Source organism: Chiloscyllium plagiosum, unplaced genomic scaffold (genome assembly GCF_037043375.1).
Source record: "Chiloscyllium plagiosum isolate Xiang-an unplaced genomic scaffold, Cpla_swu_hap1 HiC_scaffold_6, whole genome shotgun sequence".
In the NCBI taxonomy this organism is placed as follows: Eukaryota; Metazoa; Chordata; class Chondrichthyes; order Orectolobiformes; family Hemiscylliidae; genus Chiloscyllium; species Chiloscyllium plagiosum.
In genome coordinates this window covers 84,246,026-84,268,084 of record NW_028270144.1, presented here as the reverse complement: position 1 = coordinate 84,268,084, position 22,059 = coordinate 84,246,026, and the positions used below count along the sequence as shown (strand labels likewise).

Here is a 22,059-nt window from a genome sequence, read left to right as displayed (position 1 = left end):
AGAGTCAAAATAAACACCTGTTTACTGCTGAATGAAGTCAAAACCACAGACTTCAAATTGAAGCTGTGAGATCATTTTTTTTTTTAAAATGAGTGGTGCATATATGGAATGAGCTTTCAGAGGAAGTGGTGGATCTGACTATATTAACAATGTTTAAAACACATTTGGATAAGTACATGAATAAGAATAGATTGGAATGATATGGGGCAAATGCAGGCAGATGAGGCTAGTTTAGTTTGGGATTACAGTCAACATGGACATACAGATCCTTTTGGTCCAGCTTCCATTTTGTACAACCGACTATAAAGAGACAACAGAAGGATTTTTTCCTTATTTGTAAAAATATGGAATGTATTTTGTACAGGATGGTGAAACAGATTCAATTGCAATTTTCAAAAGGAATTGAAAAACTACTTAAATAATTCCACAATCAAAGAATGAATTGGAAAGGGGGAAGGGAGTTGACCAGTTAAAAGTGACCTATCAGGAGTGATCAGTTTGATAGGTCTACATGGATCAAATGGCCTCCTTCAGTACTATATTTTGGTCATGTCAGGGGATTTCTTGATTGAAGATTCAAGCAATAAACGTCAGATGTGAAGAATTGTTATAATTAGGTACGAATAATATCTGTCACTACACAATTACAAACAGTAAATTGAAGTGGCAGAATGATGGACCAAGTATACATGTTTCTCGTTAAGGAAAACTGATAAAGTAGTCACAACTTGTTTGGCTATAATTTAAAAATAACAATTCAGTATCTCATCGTTAAACGAGTCATTTAGTCTCGCCAAAAAGATTTATTTCCAATTGTATTCAATTGTAGAATGGAAATAATTGGTTACACACGATTTCATAACGATTATTTCGAAATTCTGTTTTTTGTTAAATAAAACACAGATTCGCAAAGTAGCATGTTTGTTTGCCACCACAATGCGGACTAACAAAAGACGGTGAAAACAAGGTACTGAACCGCTTTGCGTACGTGAAACCCAAAGAACGACTGAATCCGGGACAACGGCTAATCAGAAAACCTGGGCTGGATTCTCTTCTGAACTCGTTTCAATCCAACATTCTTTGCCATCGACGTACCACAATCTCTCTTCCTCTTTCACCCAGGAAAACTTTTTTTTATTTTAAAAAAAGGGCTGACTTTACAATGAACACGCTTTCCAAGTGGTAACAATTAGGTTTATTTTGTTAGCCTAGAGGAATTATAAGAAAGGGAACTCATACCAGTTAAGAGATTAGCACCAATCTCCGTGAGGTTCTCTTCCCTCCACCCCCAGTTGCCCCGCCTTCAACACGCACCAAGCTCGCTTGTGGCGAGCGTCTGTGCGTTTCGCTATTCACACCCACAATGCTCACAGAGAAAAAAAACCTACCCATCCGGGATTAGCAACCTTAGGAAAAGGGGTAAAAAAAAGGGGAAAACTTAATTGGACAGATGATCAAAGAATAAATAAACGGAACATAAGCAATTTAAGACAGTGAAATTAAGCCCAATGCCCTAAAACCATTATGGGGGGGGGGGGGGGGGGGATAACAAACTGCTTTTTCCCCCCAACTATAAAGAAAAAAATTGCCCCACTTATTTTATAAAAAATAGAGAGTTTGCGATTTTGTTTTTGATTTTGGGCAAAGTGGATAAAATTCCCTAAGGGATTTCCCCCTGCCCCCAAGACTGCCCCCCCAAGCCCTCACGGGTTTACCCCCTTCGTTGCGGTACTAGCGCACGTCCGCCATTAGAGAGCGACCGAAACAATACGTGAGGGGGATTAAAAAGGGAAAAATAGAGGCGGGACAAGTGAAACTTTACTCAATTAACCATTATTTCCACGAATTGAATCATGTGGCTTCTTTTACAGGTTTTGGCCCCGAAACCCGCATAACAATTCAAGAAAAAAAAAGGTTAAAGCAGGCAGGGTTAATATCACATCTTACCCGATTTCCCAGAGATCTACACCGACCGCACTCGTTCCAGTCCCGGGCTAGACTTTAAGTCACTCGAACTTGATCATTGAAGCCCCGCCTTTGTTACACACTGGTTGGTCAAATGCTCGTATTTCGCCCCCGAACGGTAGAATTGCGATATCCGTTTGGTTGTTGCCTTTGCCAATCATTGTGACGGCATCACCTTCCCGTTATCAAGTTAGGTTACCCACCAGCCCTCCAGCAGCATATTTATGATCCTGGGCCGGAGAGGGCGCTGTGTGGTTGGCAGGCAAAAGAGCTACATAAAAATAAACAATTGATTACTTTGATTTGTGAACAAGTCACGTGATAATAAGCATACTAGGCATTTGTTTACATGAAAGAAAATTGAAAAATAAATTTTAATAGATAAAACGAAATAGCGCAATGCCTAATGGGAATTGTAGTTCGGTTCGAAATCCATTTTTGAAAGGGGGAATTTAACGGTGGAGCGAGCGAGTTAGTTTCCCATAGTGCAATATTAGATTCCCTACCCCTGCCGGCAGGAGGCGTCATGGTTTTCAAGCAGTTGGAGGTTGTGATGCGGCTGCCATTTTAAGTTTGAGTGCGGATAAGTGATATTCTTGTCACTGCTAACTAGTAATCAGGTTTCCCGTTAAATTTTTGTTTAAAAGTTTTTTTTTATTGTGGGCTTCATAAAAGCCAATAAGAAATGCAGTCAAATCAGATGAATCGAAATTTGAAACAAGTACAATTGGAGAACAGTCGCAATTCTCCGATGAAAAGAGACTATGATACGGCGGATCTGGAAGGAACCGTGCCTGCTGAGGAAGGTGAGCCCCTGACAGTGGACATCAAGAATTTCCGCAGGCCAGGAGAGAAGACTTATACTCAGAGATGCAGGCTCTTTGTCGGAAATTTACCTACTGATATCACGGAAGAAGATTTCAAGAAATTGTTCCAGAAATATGGAGAGCCATCCGAGGTTTTTATCAACCGGGACCGCGGATTCGGCTTCATTCGCTTGGTAAGTTGAGCATATGTGTGTTAGATTTTATAGGCGCCATTTTTTTTTGCTAAACAGCTTTTTGGTTTCTCATTTCTGCCTTGAATCATAATTTACTAACTTCATACAATACATGATACCGATATGGGGATTTAAACATCTTTACAGTGCAGACCTCGAGTTTGTTTCTTCTTTATTGCTTGTATTTCCCCTTTTTTGTCTTGGCGAAATGTTTCAACAAACTTCCTGCTTGTCGGCAGCGATGTTTTTGCACTGGCTGTGACTGAGACGCAGTTCTAGATTAAATATCGCCCAAAGTGCATGCTTGTCGACAGTTTGAATTGCCTACTTTTATTATGCCTTCGTAAAAAGAATGTCGTGGTTGGCAAACGGTGTAGAAAAACAAAAGAATTAATTGTGGCTTGCAAGCAATTCAGTGCGCTCGTAGGTGTCGTTTTGCAAATTTCTTGAAAGACCGTTGTACAAACTTAGTGACAATTTGTAAGTTTACTTTCAAAACAGTGTGAAATTAACTTATGTACATTATTGAAACTGTTTTTTGACAATGGGCCTGAATTGACTCTGAAGAGCCTTAAACGAACAAAGATCTCGACATTGTCATTGCAACTATAACTAATGTCTAATTCAGTATATTCACCATGTACCGATTCTTTAGGACGTTATTGATGGGTGACGTAGACGAATTAGTTTAGTTTGCATTTATCTTCAAAATGTTGTTATAGTGCGTCTCCACACTTGGCCCTGTATTACCGAGATAAACAATCTTTTGTAAGATTGACATGATTGATCGCCGAGTTTGTGCCATCGATGTCGAAGTTCTGACTTGGGCCTAGCATAATGCCTTAAAATTGCATTTTATTATTTTGGATTTCTATAAAGCAGTTAGCAACTAGTTTACTGGGGATCTACTCTTCCTAAATTTCGTGAGATTATCAGCTCAACTTAATGAAGGATGTAAATAAGGCTTTAAGGAAATGTTGAGACAATGGGATAGATGCTGGAGGTCTCATGACCTGCTAATGAACTGCTGTGTCTACCGACACCCAGTACTGCATTGAATTGATGGAGCTGCATTCAGCACCCTCATCTGGACACAATCTATTCATCGAGGAGAAAGTGAGGACTGCAGATGCTGGAGATCAGAGCTGAAAATGTGTTGCTGGAAAAACGCAGCAGGTCAGGCAGCATCCAAGGAGCAGGAGAATCGACGTTTTGGGTGTGAGCCCTTCTTCAGAATTCCTGAAACGCCCGAAACGTCGATTCTCCTGCACCTTGGATGCTGCCTGACCTGCTGCGCTTTTCCAGCAACACATTTTCAGCCACAATCTATACATCCCTTATAGCATGGTCGTAAACCTCACTGTCATGAAAGTGGAAGTTTAGGAAAGAGGACTGCAGGATACTTATTTTTGAATCTTGTTCAGTACCGTTGAGACAGTGTGTTTGGTGCAAACAGCAGTGAAGTCTGGACAAGGCGGCAAGTTAAATTATTGCCATTTAGATCTCAGCATCACACTGATCGTGTGTGTTTTTTGGGTGAATTTATCATGTGTATATGTAATTTGTATTTAATGCCCCCATGTTGGTGTCTTGCCGAATGAAATTTTGGAGACATTGCACATGACTTTCTGCCACTTTTGTTCCATATGACAAGGTGTGGATTCAGAAATGCTGCATCTGGTATGATTACAATGAATGAACCAAACCTCATAAGGAGAGAGTATCAATGGCCAATAGATTGCTTAGGGTTGAACTTTATTCCATGGACTTGAACAGAATGTAGGCTGATAGGGAGCCCTGCCCCCCCCCCAAGTGCTGTAAAGTTGGAACTGACATCTTTTGAACCAAAACATTGCTGTGCTAGATGTGCATAAAAAGGTCTAATTTTAACTGCAGTTGTAGGAGACTAATTCATTTGAAACCTGTCCAAAACTTACCAGGCACATACTTGCAAAGTCCTCTAACAAGAGTTCACCTGGATTGTATACATCACTCAATTAAAGTTGCTAAAATCTTGTCACTACAGCATTATTTCTGAGACCTTGCTCATTGCAAGTTGAATAAAAAGCAACACATGTATGCTTGCACGTCTTTTCTGGGAGACTGCTAGGAGGGTGGTAACTCAAATTGAAGAGTGTGGAATATGAAATAGAGAATGTTTTTGTGGTTTCCAATGAATGAAAGTGGTGGAGGCTGGTACAATTCCAACATTAAAAAGACATTTGGAAGGATATATGAATAGGAAGGATTTGGAGAGATATGGGCTGGGTGCTGGCAGGTGGGACTAGATTGGGTTGGGCTATCTGGTTGGTATGGACGGGTTGGACCGAAGGGTCTGTTTCCATGTTGTACATCTCTATGACTGTACAAATGAAAAACCTTGTGTAGGTAGTGAAATGACAAGTGATGTGTAAGTTGAGGTGACTAGGAATGGAGCATGAGGACATGAGGAGCATGAGAAAGAAAGGGGTAAGTATGGAATGAATCTAATGAAGGTCCATTAATCATGGGAGGGGAAGCTGTCGAAGAGGTTTTTTTTTCAGAAATCAGTCATGAAACAGGTGATGCACTGTCATCTTCACTAGAAGCTGAGTGTTAGGGTTGTTACTTTTCTTTTTGACCTCTAAGTATGGCATGCTGGCCCATGAGTGTGTGGTTATGACCTGGTGCCCGAAATCCAGACTCTTGCCTATTGGTAAAGGTTTCTGTCTCGAGAGTGAAGGCAGCTATAGGAGTTGACCATGACAGAAAATTGGAGTGGAGTCCTGCATTGGTAATGTCATTTGTCGGGGAGATTTCTTTTTTATTTTGCAGCTCCAACAACAGGACTGGTACGAATCAACAGTGTTGGTTTCATCATTTTCTTTGCGACTACAAATAATGCTGAATTTGGAACATGGAGCTCTGGATCTCTGTATTGTTCAACTAAGCCAGGACAGGGCTCTTTTCCTTGCTAGAAAAGGAGATTTAATTTATTACATTCACATTTTACCATGTGCTTAGAACATAGAGATGCAATTGGCTTTAAAAACAATGACACCGCGTCCCTGTGCCAGGGCTGCCTTCCAATGGGGTTTGGTGGTGTCTTGCTATGGCCTGCAATAGGTACTAGAAGTCATCTCTTGGTGGGCAAATTAGGAACACACTGGACAGGAGAATTTACCAAAGAAGATCTGAGATTTAACTTCTATAAAAGGCTGAGATCTTACTTTTGGCTTGATGACAAGTATGGATCCACTTAGTCTGTTCTGTCACTCACCTCCACCCAGGCATCAAGGATAGATTCTGTGAGACACTTTGTGCTGGCGATCGGTTCTTTTCACAAGGTTTTGCACAGGAGATGCAATTCACACAAAGCAACAAACAGTTAGTTTATTAAATCTTGTACAAGCTAGGTGGCCCCCCTTGACCCCCCCCCCCCCCCCCCCCCCCGCACCCCCCCCCCCCCGCAGCCATGCAAGGTTGAGTCAAAGTGAGGCCCTGAACAAAGAAAAAACATCCTTTTATACAGCACAGTTGGCCATGCTTAGAGATATTCTGGCTACTCCCCACAGTCACATACCGCTCAAGACAACCCCCAGTTACTCAGCCCCTAACCCTAACCTTACCCCAGATGCAATGGCAGGATGAGATCACCGTTGGGGATAATGCTAATGCCTTCATCCTGGGGAATAGTTATGCAGACGATTTCCTGACTTTCATTCCACAAGGCAATGCAGGTGCGACATACCTCTGGCCAGAAAGCATTTCTGAATGGAAGAGATTGAACAATAGTTTAACTTGACAATAGCAAGGGGGAGTAGTAGCAAATGACTGTCTAAAAGAAGTGCCAACTACAATGGATGGTCACCCACATTCTTTCATGATTGCCATCCCCACCAAAGACAGTGCAGTTTAACCCTTTAAATGGGAATCTCTCTTTGGATATTAATCTGTTAACATTACACTGAGAACCAAGGGACCAAGAGTTTGGTATACTTTCCTTTATTGGTCAGAGCATTAAGTACAGGAGTTTGGATGTCATGTTGTGGCTGTACAGGGCATTGGTCAGGCCACCTTTGGAATATTGTGTGCAATTCTCATCTCCCTATAAGAAGGATTTTGTGAAACTTCAAAGAGTTCAGAAAAGATTTGCAAGGATGTTGCTGGGGTTGGAGGGTTTGAGCTATAGGGAGAGGCAGTATAAGCTGGGGCTATTTTCCTTGGAATGTTTGAGGCTGACGGGTGACCTTTTTATAGAGGTTTATGAAATCATGAGGGGCATAGATAGGGTAAATAGATAAATATCTTTTTTCCCTGTGTGGAGGAATTCAGAACAAGAGGGCATGGGTTGAGGGTGAGAGAGGAAAGATTTAAAAGAGACCCAAGGGGCAACGTTTTCATGCAGTGGGTGATGTGTGTATGGAGTGAACTGCCAGAGGAAGTGGTAGCAGCTGGTACAATTGCAATATTTAAAAGGCATCTAAATGGGTATATGAATAGGAAGAGTTTAGAGGGATATGGGCCAAGTACTGGCAAATGGGACTATATTAGGTTAGGATATCTTGTCAGCATGGATGAGTTGCATCAAAGTGTCTGTTTCCATGCTGCACATCTCTGACCCTATGACTGTTTCTGGGAACTTCTGTGTAAGGATTGGTGCTGATTTTGCAGTTGGCCAACATACATAATAAAAGAACAGAAATTGGACATGGTGGCACAGTAGTTTGCACTGCTGCCTCACAGTGCCAGAGACCTTAGTTCAATTCAACTGTCAGGTCACTGTGTAGAGTTTGTATATTCTCGGTGTGGCTGTATGTGTTTCCACTGGGTGTTCTGGTTTTCCTCCCAAAGATGTGCAGTTTAGGTGGATTAGCCATGGTAAATGCAGGGTTACAGAAATGGGATAGACCTGGGTGGGATATTCTTCCTGAGAATTGGTATGGACTCGATGGACCAAAGGTCTGCTTCGACTCTAGGGATTCTATGATTCTAAATTGCTGGAACTATGCTGTTATGATGGATTCTATTGCATGCGGTGACTACCAAATCACATAACATCAGAAATTGCCCTAAAAGCATCCCAAACCATACCACAGGCACCAGCTGGTTTTTCACTAGATGCACCCCCTTACTGTGATACTGATCACTCCCTGGTATCTAGCAACATCAACATTAGCTAACGAAACTATATACCACACCAAACAAAACAGAGCTGTCATTAACACAATTTTTTCACTTTCACACTAGGCGACCGTGAAGTATCACACTGTCATTATGTATTGTATTATATAATGCTGGTTGAAACTCCTCATTTCTGATGAAGGGCTTTTGCCCGAAACATCGATTTTCCTGCTCCTTGGATGCTGCCCAACCTGCTATGCTTTTCCAGCACCATTCTAATCTTGACTGTGAAGTATCATTAAAGTCAGGTCATCTGCACAACACCCTATATAAATTACACTTGAAATGGGAGAATAGATTGCTAATTGGTGTGAAGTTTATTTGATTAAAATGAAGTTCATTAATACACTGTGAAGTGCCCTTGTGATCTACAAACATGTTCCTAGCAAATGAACCCTAGATGCCCTCCGCTTTCAGAATTGAATTTCAGCAGACTGTCTATTGTCAGGGTGGTAATGGTTTAGAGATTAATTTAACTCTGTGAATCGGGTCGGCCAGGAAGTCTGGAGGGAACGCAGATTTCAGGTTGCGATCAGACTAGGCATGAGTAAGTTTTGGGGCTGATTGTCCTGCTGCTGCCTCTTAGTGAGTTGATGTGAAATAGTAATGCGCATGAAGTTATGAAGAAGACATTAGAACATAGAACAATACAGCACAGAACAGGCCCTTCGGCCCACGATGTTGTGCCAAACATTTGTCCTAGCTTAAGCACCCATCCATGTACCTATCCAATTGCCACTTAGTTCACCAATGATTCTGACTCTGCCACTCCCACAGGCAGCACATTCCATGCCCCCACCACTCTCTGGGTAAAGAACCTACCCCTGACATCTCCCCTACACCTTCCACCCTTCACCTTAAATTTATGTCCCCTTGTAACACTCTGTTGTACCCGGGGAAAAAGTTTCTGATTGTCTACTCTATCTATTCCCCTGATCATCTTATACACCTCTATCAAGTCACCCCTCATCCTTCTCCGTTCTAATGAGAAAAGACCTAGCACTCTCAACCTATCCTCGTACGACCTATTCTCCATTCAAGGCAACATCCTGGTAAATCTTCTCTGCACCCTCTCCAAAGCTTCCACATCTTTCCTAAAGTGAGGCGACCAGAACTGCACACAGTACTCCAAATGTGGCCTAACCAAAGCTGTACAGCTGTAACATCACTTCACGACTCTTGAATTCAATCCCTCTGCTAATGAACGCTAATACACCATAGGCCTTCTTACAAGCTCTATCCACCTGAGTGGCAACTTTCAAAGATCTATGAACATAGACCCCAAGATCCCTCTGCTCCTCCACCTGACTAAGAACCCTACCGTTAACCCTGTATTCCGCATTCTTATTTGTCCTTCCAAAATGGACAACCTCACACTTGGCAGGGTTGAACTCCATCTGCCACTCCTCAGCCCAGCTCTGCATCATATCTAAGTCACTTTGCAGCCAACAACAGCCCTCCTCACTATCCACAACTCCACCAATCAAGCAAACCAACTAATTTGAGTGTGGCTTGCAAATCGAAAGGGAACAAACTTCCAGGATGAGTTTGCAACTGTATAGAAATAATAGTATATGGAGTATTTTCTTGGAAAAAAGTGAACTGTTAAATGCCACACTGTCATTATACATTGTGCTATGTAATGCTGGTTGAAAATCCCTGCTAATGGACACCATTTGGGAGCTGGGACGACATAGGAAGGAATGAATAGTGTAATGGGCCCAAATTTGACAGCGGCAACCATGAAGCTGGGCGGAGGTGATCATTTCTGAAACTTCCATAAATGTGGAAAGATTAGATTAGATTACTTTCAGTGTGGAAACAGGCCCTTCGGCCCAACAAGTCCACACCGACCCGCCGAAGCGTAAGCCACCCAGACCCATTCTCCTACATTTACCCCTTCACCTAACACTACGGGCAATCTAGCATGGCCAATCCACCTACACTTTTTTTGGATTGTGGGAGGAAACCGGAGCACCCGGAGGAAACCCACGCAGACACGGGGAGAATGTGCAAACTCCACACAGGGTCGCCTGAGGCGGGAATTGAACCCGGGTCTTTGGCGCTGAGGCAGCAGTGCTAACCACTGTGCCACCGTGCCGCCCACAAAAGATGGTTGGAGCTCTACTTGTTGAGTATCATGGGAATGTCTTTAGAGCAATACACAAAGAGATTGCAGTTTGTAAAATCATGCACCTATCCTGAGACATTGCTGTTTCATTCTGATAGATGGCAGTTGAGATGAGTTTCTCACATTGGCAGATGCACGAGAAGTGTCCTGAATGAGACAGGTCTCCTCTTGCCTTCATGGACATTGCCATTGCCTCCTTTCCTGTCGGCAGAGATATTTTTTAAAAAAGGTCGAACTACTGCTCCTGGATATTGGTTTTGCTTTCCATTAGAGCATGTCCAGTTACATCGGTTGCAGTGCTATTAAGTCAGTGAGCTGTATTCAGGAACCATTTAGGTAAAAACAATGACTGCAGATGCTGGAAACCAGATTTTGGATTAGTGGTGCTGGAAGAGCACAGCAGTTCAGGCAGCAACCGAGGAGTTGCCTGAACTGCAGTGCTCTTCCAGCACCACTAATCCAAAATCAGGAACCATTTGTCTTTGTCCCACTTTTCTCTATGCTGCTATTGTTTGATTTCACAGATTCTAATGAGAATGTTTACCTGAATATCAGGGCTGACATCAAGATGTGCAACTTGGTACGGCTGATTTGAGAAGACCAAAGTGTGAAGGAAGGTGTGACTGAGGATAAGCAGTCCGTACTCATGTGGAACAGACTGGGCAGAAGAATGATTAGGTGGTGGGGGATAAAGGAGCTCACTGGAAAGGGAAAAGCTTCAGTCTATTTCCACACCAAAATTCTTCATTACTACTAGGTACCGCTGATGAAACAGCCTGTACAACCTGACAGGCTATATTGAATCTTGAAGGGGTAGGCATCTTGGTTGCAGTTTATTATTTCCTGAGATGGACAGATGCCATCATGGCAGTTTTGTGTGAATAATTGAGTGGCGACTGTGTCTTGACGCAATGATCTAAATAGCAAATATTTGAAGGTCAAACTGGCAAGTTGAAAATGGCTGTGGGATACTGGCTTTGTAAATGGTGACATTGAATATCAAATCAAGGAAGTCATAGTAAATTGTTGTTGAGAACTTTTTTTTATTTAAAATCAATTTTGGTTTGGACTGTGAGCTGAAAGTGACCTTTTAGGGCCATGTGAACCAGCTTATTTTTAAATAAAGCAAACTGATTGGATACCATGCCTGGAAGTTAATTGCATTTTGATTCTTTGCGCACTTAACATTCCAGATGTTTTAATTGCAGAGATGCGTTATGCTCATAGCAGATATTGAATGTTAAGTGGAGCCCCATAGCAAGACAGCTGGTCTAACAAAGAGAAATCAAATGTTGGAACTGTGTTTACATTAGAAGGTTTGTGGTTTTGAGCGCCATAGGGTGGAGAATTGATTGCTTCATGGTTATTTTCAGTTTATTATAAGCTCAGAGAATAAACTCCGTTATAAGCAGTATGTGAATATTCCTGGAGTCTACTGGAAGCTGTTTGCATGCATTAGTGTCTTCAGATGCCAAAAAAGATACAATTCCATGTGTCTGTGAGATTGTGGATCGTGAAGACTAGTGTGAACTGGCCAGTTTCATCTCATTTTTGATTTATCCCTTACTAAAACTGGCAAACGCACACAGTTGAGTGACAGGTAGAATCAAAAGCAAACTGGGTTTAAATCATAAACATTAACAAAACAATTTTGTTAAACTTGTACTTTAAAGTTACAGTATTAATTGTTAATCTTTTTGTTTAAGATATAAACTTTTGTCTATAGTTATTCACAATTTGTTACTGGCTATTCAAAAAGTCAAGTTAAAAACCATTGGAGTAAATTTTTGAGGGTCATTATTGTAATTCTACTGTGTTGTGAATACAGGAATAGGAAGGCTAATCTGATTTGGCTGCTTGTCTTCCTAGCATAACACTGATTAATTGGGCCATAGTGTGTACAGCTCTGGGCAGTACTTTTAAGAGTGCAGTATAGGGAAGCTATTATGAGTTGTTTGCAATTTGTGTTGTAGTCATCATGCTCTGAATGTTGACATTTGGCTTACTGAATTCTGAGGCATTTGCTAGTTTGATCATGCTCATGATTAGCACTGCTGCCTCTCAGTGCCAGAGACCCGGGTTCAATTCCTGACTCCGGCAACTATCTGTGTGGAGTTTGCACATTCTCCTCATGTCTGCATGGGTTTCCTCCGGGTGCTCCGGTTTCCTCCCACAATCTTAAAAAAAAAATGTGCAGATTAGGTGAATTAACCATGCTAAATTGCCTGTCGTGTTAGGTGAAGGGGTAAATGTAGGGGAATGGGTCTGGGTGGGTTGCTCTTCGGAGGTTAGGTGTGGACTTATTGGGCCGAAGGGCCTGTTTCCGCACTGTAAGTAATCTAATCCTAATCTAAACCATTCGGACAGGGTTGTTTTTGAGGTGTTTTCAATTAACGGTTGAAGTCACTCAGCAGTTGAAAGATTATAGTAAGTTGGAAAAAGACACCCACTGAAACAGGAGTAAGCTTATTGCAGAACAAAACTGTTTAGCTGGAGTACGGAAAGGGAACTGAATGTAACTGAATCATTGAGGAGTTACACAATTGGATATCACTGCTCTGTTAGAACACAATGATGCTCCAGGATTTAGTAGGCAGTTAAATGTTGTCAGGACTTTAGACAAGTCTTGGGAGCTCAGAAGCTATGTGACATTACTAGTTTAGTGCACCAGAAAGTGAGAGTTGAAAACCTGCAGTGATTTCACTTTTCAAAAATTTGGGGAGCATTATTTTGGCAAAGAAAGGTAGATTGCCAGACGTGAGCAATTATTGAGGCATTCTATGACCTAAGAGAGATTTTAAAAGTTTGGTCTACAATCCAAACCATTGGGCTCACGTGCATGGTTCGGTGAGGTTTGATGACTCCTCGTGTCATTGGAACCTGGAGGCTGTTGAGGATTGCTATTTGCTATTTTTCAAAACAATTGAATCCTGTGCCTTAATTTTGACTAAGTTGTTGACCTCTCACTTGGTTTACATTTAAAAAAAAAAGACTTACTGGTTCCAGCTGGAATTCAGCATAAATCTTGACTACCCTTGTTAAGTTCTTTTTCTTAAGATTCTTACACACTAGATGCAACTGCAACTTTTGTGAACAGCCAACATTTATTAAGCATAGCAAGCTGTGGAGGAACCTTTAACACTCCTAGCAATGTTCGCGAAGCCATGTCAAGGGATCTCTCTCTGAATAAAAGAAACAGTCCCTCATTTATACAGTACAGGAGTTTCACATTACAGTCAGTAATGCCCACAAGATGACCCCCAGCCATTCCCCCACAGTCACATGCCACTCAAGACACAATGTAGTGATCACGCTCTTTCCAGAAACAGTGTAATGTAAATCCTTCCTTAATGGCCAGATCTATTGTGAATCATTTTTTAACTGCAGGGTGTAGTCAGAATTTTAATTGCAATGTTCTTATTGATTTCTGAATAGGGGTTGATAACGTAATTTTTTTTCTGAATAACTAAAAAATGGCCATGTAAATAGCTCTGGCAAGGAATAGGAATGTAAATTCCTTACGTTCTACCTATAAGACCGAGGCATACCACCCTAGCCTTGGGACATCCAATTTCCTGCAGGTCAGCAGAGCAAATTAACCCTTTAATATCTCACCCTGGTGTGTGTCCATAGCATGAAATATTCGAGCAGTTCACAGGAGGTTTACAAGATAAACCAGGGATTAGGGAGACCATTTAGTTAGCTGGAGCAGAGAAGGGTAAGAGCAAAAGTATTAAGTGATTGGGCCATGAATAGAGAAACTGTTCCCTGTGAAACAGGCAGGTAATCAAGCATTGCGGATGTAAAATAATTTCAAACTTAACCATTGCTAAAAGAAAATAGCAAAATGCAGCATTTGTCTTGCACTCACCAGGAATCAGAGCAGCCTTGGGCTCCTCCTTAAATTATACACCGTGAGATTGGTACTAATTGGGCTGTATTGGCATGGAGATGCAGCAAGGATAGTTAATTATCAATTTTAGTCTCAAGACTGATTTTGTTCTGATTGAATGAATGCATGATGTACAGAACAACCTGTATTATCTGAATGAAACTGGTGGGGAGTATTTTGTTTGGATAACTGAGTTCGGATAACGGATTGTTCAGGTAATGGATAGTATTGTTATGGAACCTTATGATTTTGTTCAATAGTTGAGATTGTTCTATATTGCTTCATGAATCTTAAGTATTCAAGCACTCTACTCTACCACCTTTTTAAGGAACTATTCCAAAGACGCGTGCCTCAGAAAATGTTCGTCTAAATTCTTAAATGGCAATCCATGATTTTCTTTATTCAAACAGTGACTCCTAGTTCTACGTCCTACTGTGAAAGGAAATATCCTTCTTATGTCTACCCTTTGAGCCTCTCGCGATTGTGTTTCAACATAGTTATCTCTTAGTCATCTAAACTCCAGCGAATACAATCCTAACCTGTCCAGCCTTACAAGGTGACCTGCCCATTGCAGATACTTAGCTTGTACATCTGATTTAAAAACTTTATATAAGAAGACCAAAAGTGTACACACTACTCCAGGTGCAGTTTTACTAGTGCCCTGTATAACTGAAGCATAACTTCCTCAGTTTGTATTCAGTTTCTCTTCCGATTAATGGTAATGTTCCGATGGCCTTTTTTTAAATTACTTGCTGTGCCTCCATTGTAACCTTTTGCAATTTGCACACAAGGGACAATCTCATTCCTCTTCTTCTTGGAACGTTTCCATTATCTAAATGGTGAGACAATGTGCTTTTTATTCTCACTGTTGAAATGCATAAATTGACATCTTCCAAGGTTATATTTCACTTGCCACCTCTATGCCCACTCATGTAACCTATTCGTATCCTCTTGTACTCTCTATGTGTCCACTTTGCAACAAAAATTAAAGCTGGAAAATTGAATGCATTAAGATAAGTGTTTCGCAGCCAGCGAGAGAGTTGGGATATTGGTGACAAACTGTCATCTGTAATTGCTTTTTAATTAGCAATTTGGGTGTCCTTGTGCAGCAAATTAGCTCATTTCAACAGGATGTATTGGGCATTTGGTTTATTGGAGTCATGGTGAACACAGTTTTGTGGTATTGGGAAATATTGATGTGTAAGCCAGGCCTTAATCTATGGCTTTAAGTGAGTCCAGTATCCCCAGTGGTGATATTTAGCTGCTGCTTCAAGTTTGAACAAGATGCTGGAAGTAGTTTACTATGGTTAACTATAAAATGCTTTTATTTGTCAACTTCCGACTGCTGCTGAGTATATTAGAAAATCATCTTTGTTATAGTGTCGTCCTGTTACATTCCTCCTCCTCCCCCCCCCGCCCCCAGTCGAAGCAAAACGCTCAGATACTGTATAGTTTTACCTCTTGCATCTTTATTCCGGGCCCTAATGGGAGAGAGAACGATCACCCGTGTGCACAGAGGCATGCGTTTTTGGTCTTCTCTCGGACAACAGTTGCTTAATGAATTATGTAGTCATTTTACAGGGAGGAGCATCCAGAAAGAGCAACGTGCATATTAATTGGGTGACTATTACAATCAGCGAGCGTCATAGTAAAGATTGTGTTTTGCTGTTACATAATGAAATTCTTAATCTTAACTAGCTTCACATAATGAATGCTTTTCACCTTGTTTAACTGTCTTTGCATAATGAATGCTTCCTCATCTTGTTAAATGGCTCTACATATGAATGCTTTCCCACCTTGTCAACCCATTACACTTGCCTCCAGCACCCCATTGTTAATTGCAAGTTCTTATCTGATTCATGCTCAGCTGAACCTCTTGTTTCACAAAACTCAATACTTAACAATTTGCCTATCTGCTCATATCTTATACACTTCCTCATTAGAAATCTAATTACTTTTCATGAGGTTTCTCTTACAATTTCTATTTTTTAATGATGCATTGCTCTGAAGTTGTTTTTAAATGTTTTGTTCTTGAATTATCAAGATCATAAAATGTAGGAGCAGAAGTAGGCCAGTTGGCCCATTGAGGCCACTCCTGTTCAGTGAGAGCATGCTTGATCTGATGATCCCCCAATGCCACTTTTTCTGCTATATCTGTATAATCTTTAATTCTTTTTAAAAATTAGAAATCCATATATCTCAGCTTTGGATATACTTTGATTTAAGATTATAATGAAACTGATGAGACTGCAGTTAAAATTGTGTTCCAACTGTCCGTTTTCATCTGAATAATGTTTTCTGAAAGTTGAAATCTTAAGACAGAAAATTTGAATGTATCTTTCTATCGAGTTTAAAATGTTAAATGCTTTTCCATGCAGGAAACTAGAACATTAGCTGAAATTGCAAAAGCTGAACTTGACAGTACAATGCTGAGAAATCGACCTCTACGTATTCGTTTTGCCACTCATGGAGCAGCTTTGACTGTGAAGAATCTTTCTCCAGTGGTTTCCAATGAGTTGCTGGAGCAGGCGTTTTCTCAGTTTGGTCCAGTAGAACGAGCAATAGTTGTTGTTGATGACCGTGGGAAGCCTACAGGAAAAGGTTATGTGGAATTTGCAGCGAAGCCTGCTGCTCGCAAGGCTCTGGAAAGATGCTCAGATGGAGCATTTTTATTAACATCGTAAGTCTTTTTCTTCATTTTCTGAAGTAGTCTTGCATTTTGGCTAAATTGTGTGTGGGGTAGATGCATTGCTTTCATTCAAAGATAGGCATAATTTCAATTTCTTTTCTTTTAAAAAAAAAAGTTTAAATTTAATTCTTGCTTTGTCTAATCCTAACAGTTGATTGGAAAGTATAAAACTCTAGGTTCATAATTATGACTTGATTTTGTTTTAACTGCAGTTTAACAGTGCAATCCCATTTCTTTTCAATTGCCTATAACTGTTGGTAATTTATTTTCCTAAGAATACCCCCTTCAGACCTAGTAGGAATTTTCATAATCTCTGCAGTGGAATTTAGTTTTTATTAGAGAATAAGGTTTAGGTTTTTATATATCTTTGAATAGTACTTCTAATCTTGCGACCTATATCACCTGAAGAATGCGAGCAGTGGATGTGTTGGAACACCCTGCCTTCAGTTTCTCCTGTGAGCCTGACTTGCAATTATATTGCCAGTTCTTCAAAAACTAGGGCAAAATCTTAGAACTCCTTGCCTGAGAGCACTGTGCATGACCATACACCATGTGGACTGAAGTGGCTCAAGGCAGCTCACTACTACTTTGTAAAAGGCAATTGGGGATGGTAATAAATACTAGATTAGTCTGTGATGCCTTTATCCCATGAACATATAGCAATGAGATATTATTTTTGTGGGCAATTTGGTGTATGGATTGGTAAACATCATGTTACTTTACTGAATGTAAACATTGAAGTATGAGGAATTCTTGTGTATTTTTAAAAATCATTTCTAACAAGCCAATAAAACAGAATATTGACGGGAAGTTTTGCAGTTATGATTGTAAGTAAATGCCAACCTCCAGCTTAATCTTCTCCTTGCTTCATATTAAAAATTGGGACAACAACCACTAAGCAAAATGAATATCTATAAATTGAATATCATGTGAATTCACAATGTACATTATGAATTATTTCAACGAAGTCACAGTATTTAACAATCTCACATTTCTTTAAAGGAAGCTTATCTGGAATAATTGAGTTGTGGAGTCTGTTTATTGGATGCTATCTCAATCATTTTCCATAGAAGCTTTGTTAACATGCTATCATTTTGGGTGCATTCTTGGTTCTGAATATGTATTGTTTTCACATTCAAATGTTCACTTGCTCTAAATTTGGCAATTTACTTATGTCTGCTTATAAGCATGTGGCTTGATCTGAGGTGATTAGCATGGATGTGTTTAAGGGGAAGCAGGTAAAGAAGAGAGAAGTCAGTTAAGCTGGTTAGCTTAGCATGTCAGAGGTTAAAATGTTAGAATAGATTATAGCAAGGTATTGGAGTAAGTTCTAAGGTAATTGGGCAGGGTCAACATGGTTTTGTGAAAGAACAATGTTTGACTAATCTATTGGAATTCTTTTGAGGAGAGCAGGTGCTTTGGATAAAGGGAGATAGGTGGATGTACTGTGCTCAAATTTCTAGGAGGTATTTGATAAAGATGAAACATCAAATAAAAACTCACATTGTAGACAATAGCATATTGGCAAGCTAGAAGTTTGTGTGCTTACATTATTTCTTGTTAGCCATAAATGCTTCTCTTTCAGCTGGAAGTATGTAGTCAGTGGTGTACTGCAGGCTTCGGCACTGGGATCTTGCCTGTTGGCAATCTGTGTAAATTATTTGGCTGAAGGAGTAGAAGATATGTCACCAACAAATTTGGCAACCGTAAAAGATACGAAAGGAAATTGTGAAGAGATTACAAGTGTATGAAGAAGATACGGATAGATAAAACGAGTGGGAATAGATATGGCAAATAGCGTATAATGTTAGGAAATGTAAAAGAATGAAAAGCTTATCTAAGCATCAAGAGCTCTTAAGATGCAGAGGAATCTGGATGTCCTCATGAATGAATCTCAAACAGTTAGAATGCAGGTACGCCAACTATTTAGGAAAGCTAACAACATTCTTTCAGCTGGGGAATTAAATACAAAAAAGGGAGGTTATTCTTCAATTATATAGGGCACTGGTGAGTTCCACAATTGGAATTTGTCTCCTTTTTTTATTTAAGGAAGGATGTTAATGTGTTTCAGACCTTTCAGAGAAGGCTTGCCAGACGAGTGTCTGGAATGGGAAGGTTATGAGGAAAGGTCAGACTAGACTTGTATCTGGAATTTAGATCAGGTAAGTGGTGACTTGATTGAAACCCTGATGGGTCTTGATGGATTAAATATTTGTTCATATGGCAGAATATGGAACTGTAAGGGTGGGGGGGTCATCTACTTAAGATACAAGACACAAGGTGAAATTTCTTCCTCCAGGATTGAGTCACACTTACCCTGAAATGGTAGGGGGAGGGATGGTAGATTCTTATTTAATAACATGTTGAAAGGTTATCGTGGATATATGGGAATGTGAATGAGGTTAGAATCCAATTAGCCAGGATCTTATTGAATGGTGAAGCAGGCTGAATGGCCTACTCCTCCTAATTCGTATGATTTTCAATGTTTTTAAGGTTTTTTTCTTGATAATGCATCCTTCCATTATTTTACATGGTAAAGAGGCTGATTTAGAGCTTAAACACTGATTTAGACATGCTTGGCCTGTTTCTGTAAATATACTATGAAGTTAACCACAATCACATGCAAAATATATATGATTATTACCTGACAGCGAACCAATATTGTTTCCCATAGGACTTCCAATATGACGAACCAGGCGATAAAGTAAGAGAATTTCATGGTTTTTAAAAAAATGTGACTTGTGTAGATAACTATATTTACAATGAATTTCCCGGTTTCCTGAAAACCAAATAGATACTGATGAATAAACACCCAAGCTGCTGAATGGATCTTTGGATTTAAGAACCCACTAAGGAAACACTGTGGGGGAAAAAATGGTAGATTAATACAACTCTTAAATTTGTCTTGCCGTTAACTGTCAATTGTACACTTTTAAGACTTTGTGTCTTAGTTTTACCCTTTTTCACACATCTGTTCCCTTTTATAAGCACGTTTCTGAAATCTGTTTACACTAGCATAGAAACACTGCGGATATTTTTCATATGATCAACAACATTAATATAGGACAGTTACACAATCACCTACAATCTGCAGCTGTTTTAAGGTAGGATTCTATAAGTTGGATCCTTCTCCAAATATACATTGTTTCGTGCAAGCTGTTGAAGAACATGGTTATTCTATTTAATATAATATTTTAATGGTTATCAACCTTTTCAGCTATAACATTTATCTGTCATTGCTTTCCAGCTCTCCTCGTCCTGTTATTGTGGAGCCCATGGAACAGTTTGATGATGAAGATGGGCTTCCTGAAAAACTACTGCAAAAGAACACACAATACCACAAGTAAATGTTTCAGGTCTTCGTTTATTTGCTGGGTGCAAAAAAAATCTCCATTTGCTTTGACCTGTGTATAATTTTTGGGGTTTGCATTCATTTGAGTGGTACATTTCTGTTCAACAAAGATGATCTTGCATCATTTTTCTGTTTGCAAATCACATGATAAATCACTTTTTTGTTTTTCTGAAGGAAAATGTTACTGTTTCGTGGTCTTAGCATTTTCTGTCTTAAGGCTGAGAGCATAAGTGATGCTGGGAATGCATTCCATGACTAATATTTGATACTTTATGCTGAAAGCAGCTCCATAATTTTGAGCAGGAAACTTTCATTTTTGGCGCTTAACATGAAAGTCAATGATTCCTGTCAAAGATATATTGATTACATTTGCTGAGAACAATCTACAACGCATTTATGGACTATGGTCACTATCTTGATTTAGAGGGTTTTTTTGTTGGTAGGTCGAAGAGTTTCTTGTACTGTATGATTCTACATTAAATTCATATCTTCACAGTTTATGACTATATTGACTTGTTACCCCTTATTAAGGGTTCAGTCCATCAAGGGAGGCTACGCTGAAGTTGATAGCACTGAACTATCTGGCTTTTTTTTTGTGATCCTGAAGTCCCTATATCTCTCTTCACCCCCAAATTTGTACATGTCACTTTGATCGTAATTATCAAACCCACTATCTTGAAAGCAAATAAATTTAAAAAAATAAGGAACTGGTTTCATTTGCAGTAGTGGAGTTGCCATCCAAATACTATTTAGAAATAGTTATTGGAATATGTACATACTGGATTGTATAGAAGATAGTTCGCACAACCGTAAGAATCATAGAATCCCTTCAGTGTGGAAGCCAATTGTTCTCACTTTTGAGTCCACACTGCCCCTCTGAAGAGCACCCCATCTAGACCTGTCTCTCACCCCATACTCGATGACTTGCATTTCCCATGGCTAATCCACCAAACCTATGCATTCCTGGTCACTGGGCAATTCAGCCTGGTCAATCCACCTCACCAGCACATCTTTGGACTGAGGGAGGAAACTGAAACATGTGGAGGAAAAACACAGACACTCGGAGAATGTGCAAACTCTACGCAAACAGTCACCCAAGGGTGGAATTGAGGCAGCAGTACTAACCATGAGCCACTGTGCCGCTTGAAATGGAGAAAAGTAGAAGAAAATGAGGACTGCAGATGCTGGAGATCAGAGTCGAGAATATGGTCTTGAAAAAGCACAGCAGGTCAGGCAGCATCTGAGGAGCAGGAGAACCGATGTTTTGGGCATAAGCCCTCCCTCCCTTCCTTCCTGATGAAGGGCTTATACCTGAAACGTCAATTCTTCTGCTCCTCAGATGCTGCCTGACCTGTGCTTTTTCAGCACCACACTCTCAACTGGAGAAAAATAGATGCTATTACCCTATGAAATGACAGTCTAGGTTGCAGAAATTGATATTAAGAGCTTCTCCATTTCCATCTTGTGCATTAGTCATACTTTTTTTTTAAAGAGCTTGATGAAAGTACTGGTGTGTTTGAGATTAGCCATAAAATTGGCACAGAAGTAGGCCATTCAGCTCATTAAATGTGTTCTTTATTGTTTTGAGATTATTTCAATATGCTATTCAGACTTAAGATAATGCACAGGTAGTCAATGATGCTCAGGAATCTGTTTAGCTCAGTTGGCTGGATTGTTGGTTTGCAGAGTAGTATGATACAAACAGTGGGTTCAATTCCCATCACTGGTTTGAGGTTACCATGAAGGACTCTCCTTCTCAACCTCTTCCCTCGCCTGAGGTCTGGTGGTCCTCAAGTTAAATCACCACCAATCGCTTCTCTCTAATAAGAGAGCAGCCCCTATGATCTGGTAAGACTATGATGACACA

The 22,059-nt window shown here is 40.2% G+C and overlaps 2 protein-coding genes across 5 annotated transcripts in view; one reads left to right on the top strand and one right to left on the bottom strand.

The window, feature by feature from the left end:
* The window catches only part of zmym2 (zinc finger, MYM-type 2), a 153,803-nt gene extending 151,801 nt beyond the window's left edge, over positions 1 to 2,002 (bottom strand). For both annotated transcript variants that reach the window (XR_015757444.1, XM_087988156.1), the window contains exon 1: positions 1,948 to 2,002. The gene's annotated coding sequence lies outside the window, so the exon portion shown is untranslated. The remainder of the gene's footprint in view (positions 1 to 1,947) is intronic.
* A 519-nt stretch (positions 2,003 to 2,521) lies between these two features.
* LOC122550728 (paraspeckle component 1-like) overlaps positions 2,522 to 22,059 on the top strand; it is a 123,363-nt gene continuing 103,825 nt past the window's right edge. The window contains exons 1-4 of one of the 3 annotated variants that reach the window (XM_043691888.2): positions 2,522 to 2,965; positions 16,530 to 16,831; positions 19,515 to 19,544; positions 20,088 to 20,183. In XM_043691888.2, the coding sequence (XP_043547823.1) occupies positions 2,651 to 2,965; positions 16,530 to 16,831; positions 19,515 to 19,544; positions 20,088 to 20,183 (743 nt within the window). In that variant the 5' untranslated portion in view covers positions 2,522 to 2,650. The remainder of the gene's footprint in view (positions 2,966 to 16,529; positions 16,832 to 19,514; positions 19,545 to 20,087; positions 20,184 to 22,059) is intronic. The other 2 variants (XR_006311930.2, XM_043691889.2) reach the window with 2 other exon arrangements.